At 42.3% G+C, this 14,822-nt stretch overlaps 1 protein-coding gene across 1 annotated transcript; it reads right to left on the bottom strand.

The window, feature by feature from the left end:
- Positions 1–2,186: 2,186 nt before the first annotated feature.
- On the bottom strand, positions 2,187–14,693 carry ZSWIM3 (zinc finger SWIM-type containing 3). The gene is made up of 2 exons (XM_036748474.1): positions 14,240–14,693; positions 2,187–4,794 (listed from the first exon to the last, which is right to left on the bottom strand). Exons 1-2 carry the CDS (start codon positions 14,392–14,394, stop codon positions 2,793–2,795), a joined length of 2,157 nt encoding a protein of 718 aa, XP_036604369.1. The 5' UTR covers positions 14,395–14,693; the 3' UTR covers positions 2,187–2,792.
- Positions 14,694–14,822: the final 129 nt, after the last annotated feature.

Below are 14,822 nucleotides of genomic sequence, written 5' to 3'. Positions count from 1 at the left end.
TGGTGACACATTTTTTTGGACATTTTGTTTTGCTTGATCATATATAACTAAACTTTTGTTTTTCTTCCTCTTCTCAATTGGGAGAAAAAAAATACATGTATATATGCATGTTTGTGTGTGTGTGTATATATATACATATATATATAAAATGTGAGCCCAGTAATTGGATAACTTTTAGTGAATCTAGTTAGCAGTTACATGAATTTCTCCAGCTAAGGTAGTGCTTACATAGGAAATGAGAAAGAGAATGGTGGAAAAGAATGATGGAGTGATTGGGTTTGGCCAAGTGGGACTGGTATTTTCTGATTTCTTCTACTTTCTCAATCTATTCCTTCTTCCATCACCCCACTCCCTCTTAAAATTGCTCTGTATTGTTTTGTACATGTTTACTTCTATACCTGTATTCCCAGTCAAGTGGGAAAGTGTCCAAAGGGCAGTTGATAACACATGGCCAACTATAAAGTCAAGGCTTTTAAGGGAGCCAGTAACATGAGGTTATGATGAGGATGAAGACTAAATTTTGGAAAGATGAGGCACAAGGTGAGATGGAAGGATAGATTCTAGCCAAGCAGAGCAACTTCAGAATCCTGGATAATGGAGGTAGGTCAATTATGGGTGATGGTGAGATCAGGGGTATGTTTATCTCTGTGTTGGGCTAAGTTAGAAAAAAGACTTTAGGAGGGCTATAAACTCTGCATTAGAGAGAACATTAATGTATATATTTAATTAAAAAATACAAAAGTAGAGGTTGCAGTGAAGACTATAGAAGCCAGCACCTGAACTTGAAAAAGCAAAAATGACCTACAGGGCAGCATATGGCTGCAGCAAGGAGCTGGGTGATAACCATAGATAGAATGAATCTACAAGGACAGGCTGCTGAGTGATGGTGGCAAAGGAATGGTCTGGAAGCGGCCATGGGGAATGAAGTACATGCCTTCTCCTCCTACCAGTCCTGTTTTCAGCCAATGAGAGGAGCACCTGCTGCAGAGGGTGGCCAAAGACAAGAGCCAGGCTCCTGAAAGCCCAAAGTGAAGAGCAGTAGAATTAAGTGAAGTATATTAACAATTCCAAGATTTCCAGAGGGAGAAATAAGAGGGCAGAGGATGCTATGGAGGGGTGGGGCAAGGATAGTGATGGTAATATGGGGAAAGAGAGGAGGGGAAGAGTGCATTTGCTTAAACAGGTGTTAACTCTGAAGTACTTAATATTCCGAGAGGAATGGGAGCTGAGAATTTTGGCTGGAACCAGCTAGGTTGGTGTTGGTACAAACCCACCTTTAGTGTCCTTTATGACAAAGTATGAAGTAGGTTCTAGGCTTCACCGATTCACAGGATGCCAGGATCTCTAATTCTGAGACCCTAATGCTGAAGAATGGTTATCCGGGCCATGAGGGTTAAGTTGAACTCAAAGTCAAAAGCTGTTCTAGACTCTCTTTCAAAGATGACTCAGAAACCACTACACATCGTACATCCTGTCTTATAAACCAATGCCTCCCAAGTAATTAATGGACTGAATCCATCACCTCTGTGTCTTGTGATACAAATTAATATTTATGAGCCACCTTCCCTCTCTCAACCTCAGTCATGTGAATAATTCACATTTCTATAGTACTCAAAGGTTTTCAAGGACTACCTCTCAGCGAGCCAGTGAGGTTTGTCAAAGAGCTGTGACTTCTTGGTTTAGAACTCACTCTACATCTCCCCATCTCTCCCCATGTTAAAAAAGAGTTACCTGAACCTTGAGTTCTCAGTTACCTGAGAAGTGAGGTGAATTGTCCATGCTCAGAGCACTACTGTCAGAAGCTGGTTTTGATCCCAAGTCTTCCTGGATCCAAGTCCAGCATTATTCAACTCCACTGTCTCCGTAAGTATTATTATTCCATTGTAATAGTTAAGGAAGCTGAGGCTCACAGAGGTTAATTAATTTTCCCATATTCACACACCTGTTAAGTGTCAGCTAAAATAAGAACCCAGGCTCTTTCTACTACACCAAATGATTCTTCAAATTAGATACTGGTTTCAATCTCTAAAATTATTTCTGCTCTAAGATCCAATGATATCCTAATTCATACAAAAAGGAGCAGTATGCCTTTTGCATCAACATGTCAAGTGCTATAGTCTAAGTGACTTGCTATTTATATTTCAGGTCTGGTTAGTTCTAATGGATAACAGTTGTTGACTAAGAGGCAGATTCTTTTAAATTTAATACTAAGGCTCCTCCTTGTTTCTCTCCAAGAGACATAGCTCTATCCATAAAGCAAATAAATGGGTTATTAAAAAAAACAACTTTTATTAATATTTCAAAGAAGATAAGTATAGTGACAATCTCTGTGTATAGCAGCAACATCAAGAAACTACCTTTTCTCCCTTCTTTCCTGAACAGCTCCCTTGCTAGATCCTGACTGGATCTATTCTGGAGAAGAGGAGTCTCAACCTCTGAGTAGGTAGGAACTGACCTATGGAAGAGATCCCTCTACATGAACACAAGTTTATTTGAACACATTCAACCTTTGGAACAAGAAGGATGCCAAGAAAAGGAATAGGGCATTTAGGCCTTTTCCTAATCCTGAGGGCCAACCCAATTATACCAGTCACAGGTATAAGGGCACAGATATACCAGTGGTACTGACCAGCTGAGGACAAAAGTGTGGTCTCATCCCTCAATTCATCATTAGCCCTGCCTGGGATGAGATGGGGACAAACAAAACAAAACAAGAAAAAAGGGACTTGGGGGTGTGTGCTAGTCCCACTCCTGTTCTGCTTTCTAAAGAGGTCTTTGGCTTATTAGGTGCCTCAGTCTAGAAGTATTGTGGTCCCAGAACGAGGGAGCCTCTCAGCTTCCTCCTGTTTCACCCAGAGGAAAGGGAGATGCCCTACGTCATTGTAGTCTCCCAACTGCTGATCAATCTCTGTCAGCTCACAAGGCTCAGCCCATATGTCCACAATCTTCCCCAAAGTGGAGCAGCGTTCCTCCAGCTCTGCCCCTTCACTCTGCATCAGCAGATTGGCCAACTCCCTACTGAGGCTCTGGATCACATCCCTTCTACCCTCTTCCCAAGCCTGGTTGATGTTCAAGTCTTTGATAGGGTCCTGAAGCTCCCCATTGGGCCCAAGTAGGTGCTGGTACCGCTTCTGCCACCGCCTGCACACCATGGCCTCCCTCACAGGTTCCTTGTTGGTGTGGAGCATAGCAAGGATATGGCGGCACGGTAAGTGATAGCGCTGCTGGAAGGAGCAGCTGCAAGTGCACCCATCTTTGCTAATCTGGTGGGAATCTTCCAGCAACTGCACCTCTGCTGCACATCCAGCCACTTCTACCAGCTGGGTAGAATTCTGCACAACCTCCCACTCACTATGGCAGAGCTGGTAGGCAAGGTCAGAGCCATTCTTATGCAAGGCCTCTAACATGTCACCCCAAAAGGCCTGCTGCATTTGTGGCTTTTGCTGTGGCTGCTGCTGAGGATACAGGGGAGTGGCTTCATTAGGAAGCTTGGGTGTCTTAGACAGGTTCGATACATAACTATCTGCGGCTCTCTTGGGCCTCAAAGGAATATTACCCTTTGGCTTAGCCCTCTCCCTACTAGGGAGAGATTGGGGTGGGTTCTTCGGTCGTTTGGTGTTGAAAAAGTCAACATAATCTACAAAACGCAAAATGCAGCCCACCAAGGACTGCTGTTCCCTGAAGAGACTAGATACTTTACTTGTAACCAGGTCAAGGCTGTCCATGTAGGTACTACAGGCATGAAGACCCTTCCTGGCATGCATATACCAAAGCAGCTCACAAGAGAACCAGTGGACCTGTAGGTAGCTATAGAGGTCCTTGTCTAGGAGGGTCTCTGCCATCCTAGAGAGTTTCTGTAGGCCGGGGCCTGAGGCAACAAACACTGCTTCCCGCAAAGCCTCCTTCATCAGGTGCTTGAAGGACTGACTGGCCCGACTCCTCTGCAGCTTCTTCTCTAGGAGTCGGGTTGTGTGGTAGATGGAGAGAAGCACACGAGCCAACGGGAACAGCTCCTGCACCACATCTCGGTACTGGAAGGATGGTTCCACAAAGATGACCCTGACCTTGGACCAGTCAGAATTGAACTCAGTGAAGACGCTCAGCATCTTGGCAACAGAGAAAGATGTCTCTTCCCTGAGCACTGCAAAGTGCACCACTCGTCCCTCCCGCTCCTTGCTTTCTACCAGAAAGGCATAGAGCACATGACCATGTGTATTTTCAACCCTGTGTAGTAGGAGGTTCTCTGGGAAGCGAACAAAAAGGTCCTGCATCTTGCTGCTCTGGAAGCTAAATCGGTCAAGGTCTTGGTTGCTACCCACGCTGAGAGATGCCATGGATCCCATGTCTGCCTTAAGGAAATTCTTCATCACTTCTGCCACGTGAGCCAGGTCCAAAGAGGTGATGCCCTCTTGCCTCAGTTCAGGAAGAACAGGGCTCTCATGAGGGAAAGAGGAGGGCTCAGCTAAGGATTTCTTTGCCATCCCAGTGTCCTTAGAGGTGGTCTTCCCATGCTGGGGTTCCATCCACCACAGTTTTGATGGCAATTCACCAGAAGAATCCTCCTGGGAGTTCTTACACAGTTCTGAGGCTCTTTGTCCAGGAGAAGAGCCAGCCTGTAGGACAGCAGCAGTTTTGGTTTCAACGTGGATGTGCTGGGTGTTCAGTTCACTGATAAATAGCCTGTCTAATTCCTCATCATATTGCAGGACTAAGTATGCTGGGCACATACTGGGCTCTGCCTTCTGCTTTCTGTATGATTGGGCTCGGGTACAAACAAATTTCACCTGCATATACCTGAGGAAGAAAGAGGAGAACAATAAAGATACTATAATGCTAGGTTAGATTTCTTTAAGTCTAAGGACCCAGTATGCAACATCCTAGGGAATCCCAGGAGTACAGTAAAAAAACTGAAGCACCATCAAGCAATATGAAAGTAAAGAGAGAGGACATAGCTCAGGTGTAGGCTCAGTACCACTGCAAGAAAGTATAAACAAACAAATGGTCCTAATTCACAGTTACAGTACAGAAGGCAAACAGCTAGAAGTGACCATGGAGATAAGGTAATCTAGGCTTCCCCACTCCCCTGCAAAAAAATTGAGAAGCAGAGAAGTGAAGTCCAATGCTCTTACCATTAGCATAATACAATGTGCTATCATAGAAACAATACTAGAAACTCAGAGCAGGAAGGACTTCAGAGGTCATCTAGGTCACCTCCTACCCAAATCGGAATTTTCTTTTACATCATCACTGCCAGATAGTCATATAGCTCATAGACCTCTAGTAACAAGGAACTCACTTCCTTCTGAGGCAGACAATTCTACTTTGAGACAGTGCTAACTGAAAGGAAGGTTTTCTTTTCTATGAAGCTGAAATCTCCCTCCTTGTAGCTCCCGCCCATTGACTCTGGATCTGTCTTCTAAAACCAGGCCAAGTACATTGATTTCTGATTCATTTTCCTTGCACCCCTTCCAAAGATGCCAAACCAGTTTTGAGTCACAGCTCTGAAAACTATTAGCTCTGCAATTGTGGATAAGTCACTTCCCCTTAAGACCTTAAGCTTCTTCATCTATAAATTTCAGTAGATCTTAATTATTTCTTTTGATAGTACAGATCTCAGCCCATCCATGCCTTCTTATGCTATACATGCTTCTTTTCCATGTCCTCCCATAAATTTTTCACAAAGAGTCCACCCAGCCCAGTGCGGGCCTACCTCAAGTCCTCTTGACATTGTGTAGAATGTAGCAATTCTAAGCCTCCTACTTTCTATGGAATCTTTTTATTCATTCTTTGCTAATCTACAGCTACTGAAGATGTGGTCCCAGGACCCAAAGCAGGGCAGTATGGAATGAAAAAACATATATCAGGCAGGGTCCTATGATCAATACTACTCATTATTTGCCTATTTCTCTCACTCTTTTCCCTCTGGAGTCACCACATTCTCTCTCTGAATATGGAAGAGGATTTTATAATAAGAAATAGCTACCTGGAGTCCCAGTCTTCATCATGGAAACCCCCTTCCTCACCTATCTGGATCTTATCTATCTAGTTATTTCAAGCACCATGCCCCTAGAAAATAAATGCCTTTGCCATCACAGTCTCTCACTTTTTGTAAATTAAGGGCACTTGTTATAACTTAAATCATACACTGCCTTGTGATATTTTGCATTACTGTTTTATCCTTTGACTTTTCATGTGTTTCTCTTCCTAAAGATGACGAAATCCAAACTCCTTAGCCTGGTATTCAAGGTCTTCTACTACATTGTAACCTCTATATTTTCTACCTTCTCTTAATCCCTTCACTTATGTTATCTCAGCTAACCTGCAATATAATCAATCCTCAACTTTCCCAGGAGTAACATTGCTGGAAAATGGAGCAAAACTAAAAAAACTTGAATGTTGATACACTGAACCTCTGGGAAATAGGGAGTTAGGTTCTGGTGACCACCAAAAACTGTAATCTTCCCTTTTTTAATTAAAAAAACTACAACTGTAATCTCTCACTAGAGACTGCTGAAAATACATTTTCCTACATACAATTCTTCATAACAAAACATTAATTTTGATAATATGCACTTTTCCTAACATAGTAACCCATAAAATGCAATACACGAAATAAAATTGGTAACATGCGAAACATTTTTTCTTGCTAGTAGTTCTCCAGAATTCTGTGATGTTTCATGCTAACAGCTCATTAAAAAAATAGAACAAAACAAACCATTGATTTGAGACAGTATTCACTTTTTATAACACATCAAATTTACAGTACCATAAATACTTTCCTCCTTTTTGTGGATATAATGAATCATTGATTCATTAACACCAAACTCAGTGGCTGTAGAAATTCTGGAAAGAAGTTTATCTAACACCTTTATTTCCTCACTAAGTAGCATCACTGCCCTTGCACACTTGGGCTTAGTGCCCAAAGGACTTGCACTATTTTTTGGGGGGGCATAACTGAAACACAAAACTTGGGTTTTCAAGGCAAACAATTACAACGTACAACAAATTTGAGGAGCTATCTTTAAAACGGTAGGGTAAATGAGACCAGTGAAGTGCCTAGTAAAATACCAGCTGCTCCACAAACTTTCATCCATTGTGGCTCTCACTAGCCTGGAATGTGCAGGGTTGCTAACACAAAAGGAAAATGAAGTTATGAATAAAATCACACAAATCTTTGAAGTTGCAAAAGTAAAGCCCTTGATTGTCGAGGACTGACTGTACTTGTCACCCTTCACGATATCTAGCACTTTCTCACCTTCATGCTTTGCCTGTACTGTTTTCTGTGACTAAAGCACTCTCTTCCCATCTGTTTAAATGTTACCCATCTTTCAAGTCTTAGTTTTCTACTTTTCTAGGAAGTTTTTCTTGAACACTCCAGTAAAAAAATCTTTTTCTTTTTAAATTTACACAGCACTTTCTCCCTGTCTAATGCTTATTACAGACTATATGCTATACTATAATTAATTACTGCATATTTTTTCTTGTACTGTGTATTATCCTTCCTGTTAGACTAAGTACATCATGAGCACATAAACCATGTCTAGTATTTTCTGTAGCAGCTAACAAAGGCGTACATTGCAGACATTCAATAAATGCTTGCTAAACTAATATTCTATTTCTTTTCAAAGGTCTTAAGAAGAAGTTTTCATAGGCAGTGATGACTACCATTTACCATTTACTAATCACCATGCAACCACATAGCTGAACTCAGGCTTTAGAAACTAAAATACATTTCTTTTGTACTTTCCCTTAGAAAAGCAAAAAAAAAAAAAACAAAACAAAAACCCCAAAGAAGAAATCCCACCCCAACCTATTCTCCCCTCTCAAGGAGCTCACAGTCTAATGGGGGAGATAATACGCAAACAATTATGTAAGCAAAAGATACAAGGTAAATTTGATGTAATCTCAGAGAGAAGACACTAGCACTGAGGGGGATGAGGTCTCTTTTGTAAAGTGGGATTTGAACTAAGTTTTGAAAGAAACCAGGGAAGCCAGGAGGTACAGACAAAGAAGGACATTCCAGGAATGGAAGATAGCCATGGAAAAAAGCACAGGATTAGAATGAGAATTCTTCTACTTGGCCCTAGGTGGCAGAACTAGAAATAGTAAGGATCAATTGCAGAGAGGTAGAGCTCAACAATACAGTTGGATGGCCAAAGCTCATCCATCAGTGTATTTATGAATACACACGTGCACACACATGTCCACATGCACAAAGAAAAGCAATATAACATAATGGATATATCATCTAACTTGGAGTCAAATCAGAAAGATGCGGGTTCAAATTCTGTCTCAGCCATTTACCAGTTATGTAGCCTGGGTAAGGCACTTAACATCTTAGTCCCTCAGTTTATTCACCTGTAAAATGAAGGGGTTGGGCTTGAAGAAAGGCCTCTAACATCTTTGATAGCTCTAAATCTATGATCCTATATCTTGAATAGACATCACCAATGGACCTTAAATTGAGTCCGGAATTGAAAACAGAAGAGTTGGCTAGATTACTTCGGAGAAACTGGAAATTTCTTCCAATGACCCCTGAAACAAAGGCCTATCTTTTTAATTCCAATATTCTTTTAGTATTGTTGTACGGGCTTCCAGGCACTGAACTCTGCCATCTCTGAAGAATGCAAATGAGGATCACTCAGAAGCCAACAGAAAGGTTCCTGGTAAGGAGAGGTAAGCAGCAATATATCATGGACATGGGATTAAAAGGAGAAGCAAAGTCAAGAATGTCATCAAAGCAACATAAGATTCAAAAAGAAAATAGACTAGTCACGTAGCAATGGCAAAGAATAATCAATAGACCACTAATATCCTTGCGATGTCAAGGGAAAGTAAGATGGATCCCTATAGGGGGCTCCTGAGAGAGTCAAAGACTCATTTGAGTTTACTGTAAGGGAAACCTTCCTAGCCATCCGAACTGTCAAAGAGCAGGATGGGGTGCCTTAGCAAGCACACAGTTCCTTCCTCACTTGAAGCCTTCAAGTGGAGGTCTGATGATCACTTGTTAGGGATGGGGTGCAGAGGATTCCTGTTTGGGTACAGGTTAAACAAGAACAACTGAGGTCCCCTGCAATTCTATGAATCAAAGACTAATTGGTGGGTGGAACTGGTCACACACACCCTCCTTGGGAGTATTATTACCGAACAAACTCTTAGCTGCTTACTGTGAGGGCCAAGGTATTTTACCCTCCTATTTTCAGACACTCAGCAAGGCAGGGCTTGGGCCTAGCTGGTCTTGCTATTCCATAAACAAAACTAAGAAAAACAGGATGTGCCTAGGTTGGCATAAAGAGGTTGGAGGGAGCAAGAGCTAAAGGATGGCTGCATCTCCTACAGGTACAGTGTATGGACGGCTACCCGGTTGATGAGGCCACTAAAAAAGCCTACACAGTTTTGGTAAAGCCAGGAAGCAATGCTCAAAATTACTGATAAAACTTGGTACAAGAAGGCACTTCCCAAGATCCTTTCTTGTTAAGGACACCACTGTTCTCCTGACTTAGACTAAAAACCTTGGAGTTGTTTGCTACTAACATACCATGTAACCTTGTTAGATGAGACAGATACTGCCTGGTAATTTTTTTTTAAAATGTATAATAAGTGCTAAGTCTCTTCCCCTCTTTGGGCCTCAGTTTTCTTCTTCTTGAACTGAAAGAGTTGGGATAGATGATCATTAAAGTCCCTTCTAGCTCTAGCATTCTATGTATGATGTTTCTAACCAGCTCTAATATTCTACAACATTCAAGTCCTTTTCCTCCTTTTATCTCCTATAGTCAGCCTGTCATCACATTCTAAAGATTCTTCCTATAACCCCCCCACCCCCATTTGCTCCTTTTCCATTCCCATTCCCAATGCACAATACAATGGGAAAAAACAATATGGTCAGGCATTGGTCTTGAATCCCAACTCTTTTACTTATTAGCTTGGGAAAATGTGGGGGGTAGGGGAGAAGGGGTTCCTACAATCTTAAATAAAAGTCCTAACCTAGAACCTTTTTAACCTCATGGTTAGTTTACAATAGAGGCCTCATAACTAGTCTGTCACTCTTTTATCACTCATTGGATCCTTAAGTAACACTACTAATTTACTTTATTCCTTTTCAGTATCCTTATATTAATATTATTGTCTCGACTGAATTGAGTTTCCCCAAGGTTATGGACAATGTTTTAAGGTAAGAATGCAAAGAACACTGGACTCAGTTAGGATGGCTGGGTTCAAGTCTTGGTTCTCTGACTTACGAGCTTTATAACCTCAAGCGAGTCAATGTCTTTCTCTGAGCCTCAGGTTCCTCATCTATAAAACTGAGGAGAGGTGCTGGACTGACTAGAACAGAGCTCCCCAACCTGTGGGGGACCACAGAGTAACTGCCTGCCAGGCCTGTGAACCCAAGTATCTCCAAGCACCGTGACTTAGATGTATGTAGTCCCAACGTAGGGGAAAAACTGTGAGCTTTGTGCTCACAGATTTATGTCACTGATCCTTCATTTATGGAAAAATGGAAAAAAAATTCTTCAAAATTAACCTTTGCACAAAAGTACCCAAGTGACTTCTGGCTATATGTTCTTTCTGACTGATCAAGCTGTGAAGTATTTGATGTTTTTGAAGTTTGTATAAGTGGATTTTCTCTATTTGTTGCGCTGATATCTAAATAATGAACAAGCTAAATGTGGAAACTCGATCTAAGATTGGAATTTTCATCACTCCAACCAAGTTGCCAGTCTCAGAAAGTTGCAAAACAACAGCAGTAGCCTCAATAGAAAATCCATTAAATGAATGTAACCAGTAAGCAAATACCACCTTCAGGAAAAGGATTGTTTTGCATATGTATTTCTAGTTTTCAAATGTACAGAGACTTGTGAAGAATAAAATCCAAATCATTTTTAAAGTGCTAAGGAGTTCTCTTTTCTTTATATCAATGGATAATCGATAAATTGATAAATTATCAATGATAATTATCAATGGATAATAACTGTAGTAAAAATAGGGGTCCATGACATTAACAAAAGGCATTTACCTACTTGACAAAGCCAGGAACCCTTGGACTAGAAGTTCTCCCATTAGACTGTCGGTCTACTTGCCACAAGTATGAGTGTGGTCTATTGCTCTGCATTAATCAACGGTTTTTCTTCTTGCCGATTCACCTTGTATATTGCTTTCCTGACTATTTTTCCTAACATATGACTAGTATGGTTTAAAGAACACTGAAGGCATGGATTCTCTTTCTGGCTTCATCACTCATTTGGGTGAATCACTAGGCTTTTCTCAGTTTTGATTTTTTGCCTAGGTTAAATAGAGGTAATAATCTCTGCCCTACATATCATAACATTTTAGGGGCTGAATGAAATCCTGTATAAAGAAATGGTTTATCAACAGCAACATGCTCCTGTAGATGCACGAGTCATATTTCTATACTACTTTACTAGGTAATTTCTCACAGAAGCCTGATGACATAGGGAGTCTGTAGAAGTTTTATTCCCTCTATTTTACAGAGAAGAAAACAGACCTGACTGTGACTGTGCAATTCATTTGGCCCTTAGGACAAACTGTAAAAGTCCGGAGGGCAGGGACTATATATAGATTATTTCTTTCATACTGTGCTAAAGCACAGTGCAGAGCGCCTAGTAGATACTTACTAAAGAATTCATTGGATCATAGGCTTCAAGCTGAGAAGGGATCTTAGTGATCACCTGGTCCAGCAGCCTCATTTTACAGAGAAGAAAAGTGAGGTCTTTTGATGTGATATGGTTGTGATTCGAGGAGACCAAAATCTGTATGAGACGCAGTACTTTATCATGCTAAGAGACTGGGATATGAAGTCAGGAGGCCTCAGTTCAAGTCCCAGTTGGATCACTGACTTATGTTTGAACCAGTATTTTTCCTTTCTTTGGGCCTCAGTTTCCTCATCTTTTAAATGGAGAGAAAATATTTGGTTGATTTTATTATAAGGGAATTGCATTAGGATAGTGACTGTTCAGTTTCAAGTCAATTAGACAATTATCAAGCAAATTTATAGCCAAATCACAGCTGGAGACAGTTATAGGGGGATATTATATATGCAAATGAGGGAAGGTTTTCATGATGAGTAGGACCTGAAGTGGGTCTTGAATAAATCTAATTTCTATAGTCAAAGTTATAGAAAGAGTACCTTCTAAGCCATAGGTTCCCAAAGTGGGTGCTACTGCCCCCTAGGGGGCACTAGAACAATTGGGGCGGTGGGGGGGGGGGGGGGGGGGGGGGGGGGGGGGGGGGGGGGGTGGGGGGGGGGGGGGGGGGGGGGGGGGGAGGGGTGGGTGTGACGGTAGTAGCCTGGGGTGCAATTGGGGAAAATTCTTGGAAAGGCAATGGGTTAGAATCAAGATCACAAATGACAGGGAAAACCTACCTCTTCAGACCCAAGATGAGCATTAAGCACTTATGTGCATATATAATAGACACTGTACTAAGCCCTGAAAAAACAGATACTACAACTGGGACAGGCATTGCCCTCCTTTAGCTTACATTCTGATGGGGAAGACAACACATAAGGGAGTTTTGGTCAGAGGAGTCACAGGGATATTGACTAATAGGTTCCCAAAGTGGATGATATCGCCCCCTGGGGGTTCTGGACCGATCCAGGGGGGAAGTAGTAGTCTGGAGTGCAATTGAGGGGCTTTGAATAAAAATGAGGGGGTGGTGGAGGCATAAGGAAAGATAAGAAAAGTATGAAAAACCATTTGTACATGTTTCATCTGTTGTATAAAAGCTAAAGTACGAGCAATTACATTATTTTCCAAATAAATACATAAAATGCAAGTTATAACCAATCAGTGGTCAAGTCCGCCAACAGGTCCTAACAAGCAAGTGTTGGCAGGTGGGCTTGTTGCACATTTTCAGGAAGTCTAGCATGTATTAGCAGGAATATGTGAGTATAATGACTTGTTTTACAATACAATACTATGGGGTTACATGACACAATACTGAATCATCAAAATTTCAATGCAGGAAAACCCCCACAAATTTACAATAAATTATTAAATTTAAGAAGCATTATTTTAAAGATATATGTATGTATGTATGTATATATATACACATATATATGTATGTATGTATGTATATACATACGTATGTATGTATATATATACATACGTATGTATGTGTGTATATATATATATATGTATATATTTTGAAATGGTGCAAATTTTTTAAAAAGTTAAAGGGTTAAAGAAAGATTTCCAGTGGGGCGCTGAGTAATTTTTTTTTGAAAAGGGGGTGATAGGCCAAATAAGTTTGGGAACCTCTGTTTTAGGCACAGAGAAATGACTGGCATGAGTTGCATGAACTGGGAGTAGGCAGGATGAGATAATAACAGCTAGTATTTCTATAGTACCTACTATTTCCCAGGCACTGTGCTAAGCACTTCACAAATATTCTCATTGGAGTCTCACAACAACCCCGTGAAGTAGGTGCTATTTATTACCCAAATTTTACAGTTGAGAAAACTGAGGCAGAAGTTAAATGACTTCCCCAAGGTCACACAGCTAGAGTCTGAGGACACACTTGTACTTGCAGCTTCCTGACTCCACAGCATCACCTACCTGACCAGGGAAGGGCTAGTGGCCTAATCTGGCTAGTAAAAATAATCCACACACATATGTTAGGCTTTTGAGGCCCTTTAAATACATCCTATTTCATTTGATCCCAACAACCTTGAGACAGGTGACAATCTTATCATTATTTTACAGATGGGGAAACTGAGGCTTAGAAAGGTTAACTGCCTTGTCCAAGATACCTAATTAGTATCTGAAGCAGAATAGGAGCTTAGGTCTTCCTGATTACAAATCCAGCAGTCCATCCGCTGCATCACACAGCCTCTGTCTACTCTAGGATACCTGGAAGGGCGTAGAATGAACTAAGATTACGGGGTACGCTGGAGTTTCATTTTGTAGGTCTCCAGGAGCCTCAGCAGGTTATAGAGCAGGAGAGTGACACGGTCAGCACATAAGAGGGCTGTGTGGCACAAGGGAGAGAACACTGGATCTACAGTCAGAAGGCTTAGGGAGAGCTTCTGTAAAGTAAGGGTGGCCTACAGGAAGTCCAAGGTCCCCACTTCCGGCCCTCAATCCCGTGAAACCTAAGCACGTGGAGGGCGTTGTGCCAGGTGCCAAGCTGGCGGGGGAGGGGGCGCGGCGCCTGCTCCCCTTCCCTGGCATCCCCACCCTCTGCACCCGGACCCGGGGGGAGGCAGGGCGGGCACTCTTACGTGATGTCCTCACGGATGGAGGTGCCATGGTTGAGGTTATGGAAGCGGACGGAGATGCAGTTCCTCAGCCCGAAGGTGCATTTGTTCTCCCTCTTGTAGGCACTGAAGCATTCCCTGAAGTCCTCAAAGGTCTGGAAGTGGCTGCCCAGCTCCATTGCTACCCTCCACCCTGGACGTGCAAATGGGCCCCTGGTGAGGGAGCACTACCAGAGGGGTAAGAGGTCACTGGGGGGTCAGGGGTCACACAGATGCTGCGAGGACGGCAGAGGGACCCATATATGGTACACTGCGGGTACTTGTGGCCCAGAACTTGACATTAAGGCGATGCCCCTCAAACCTCCCCCAAGCCAGGGTTCAAACGAGTCGCCAGAGCTATTGAAACCTGGCTGTTGGAGAGGAATGGGGAGGGAGAAGACGACCGTCCTGCTTATTATCCAGACCCTAAGCACCGCCCCCTTGTGTGGAGACCCAATCATAAGCTAGATCCTCAAACTGGCTTCTCCCTGAACCAGTTGCAAAAAGAAGCATGAGCAACATGACTGGAGATGGACGGGAGAAACGATCAATGAATATCTGGCTCCCG

The sequence above is a fragment of the Trichosurus vulpecula genome, chromosome 3 (assembly GCF_011100635.1).
Source record: "Trichosurus vulpecula isolate mTriVul1 chromosome 3, mTriVul1.pri, whole genome shotgun sequence".
Classification (NCBI taxonomy): domain Eukaryota; kingdom Metazoa; phylum Chordata; class Mammalia; order Diprotodontia; family Phalangeridae; genus Trichosurus; species Trichosurus vulpecula.
Note: the sequence above shows the minus strand (reverse complement) of the source record. Positions and strands in the feature narration are given on the sequence as shown.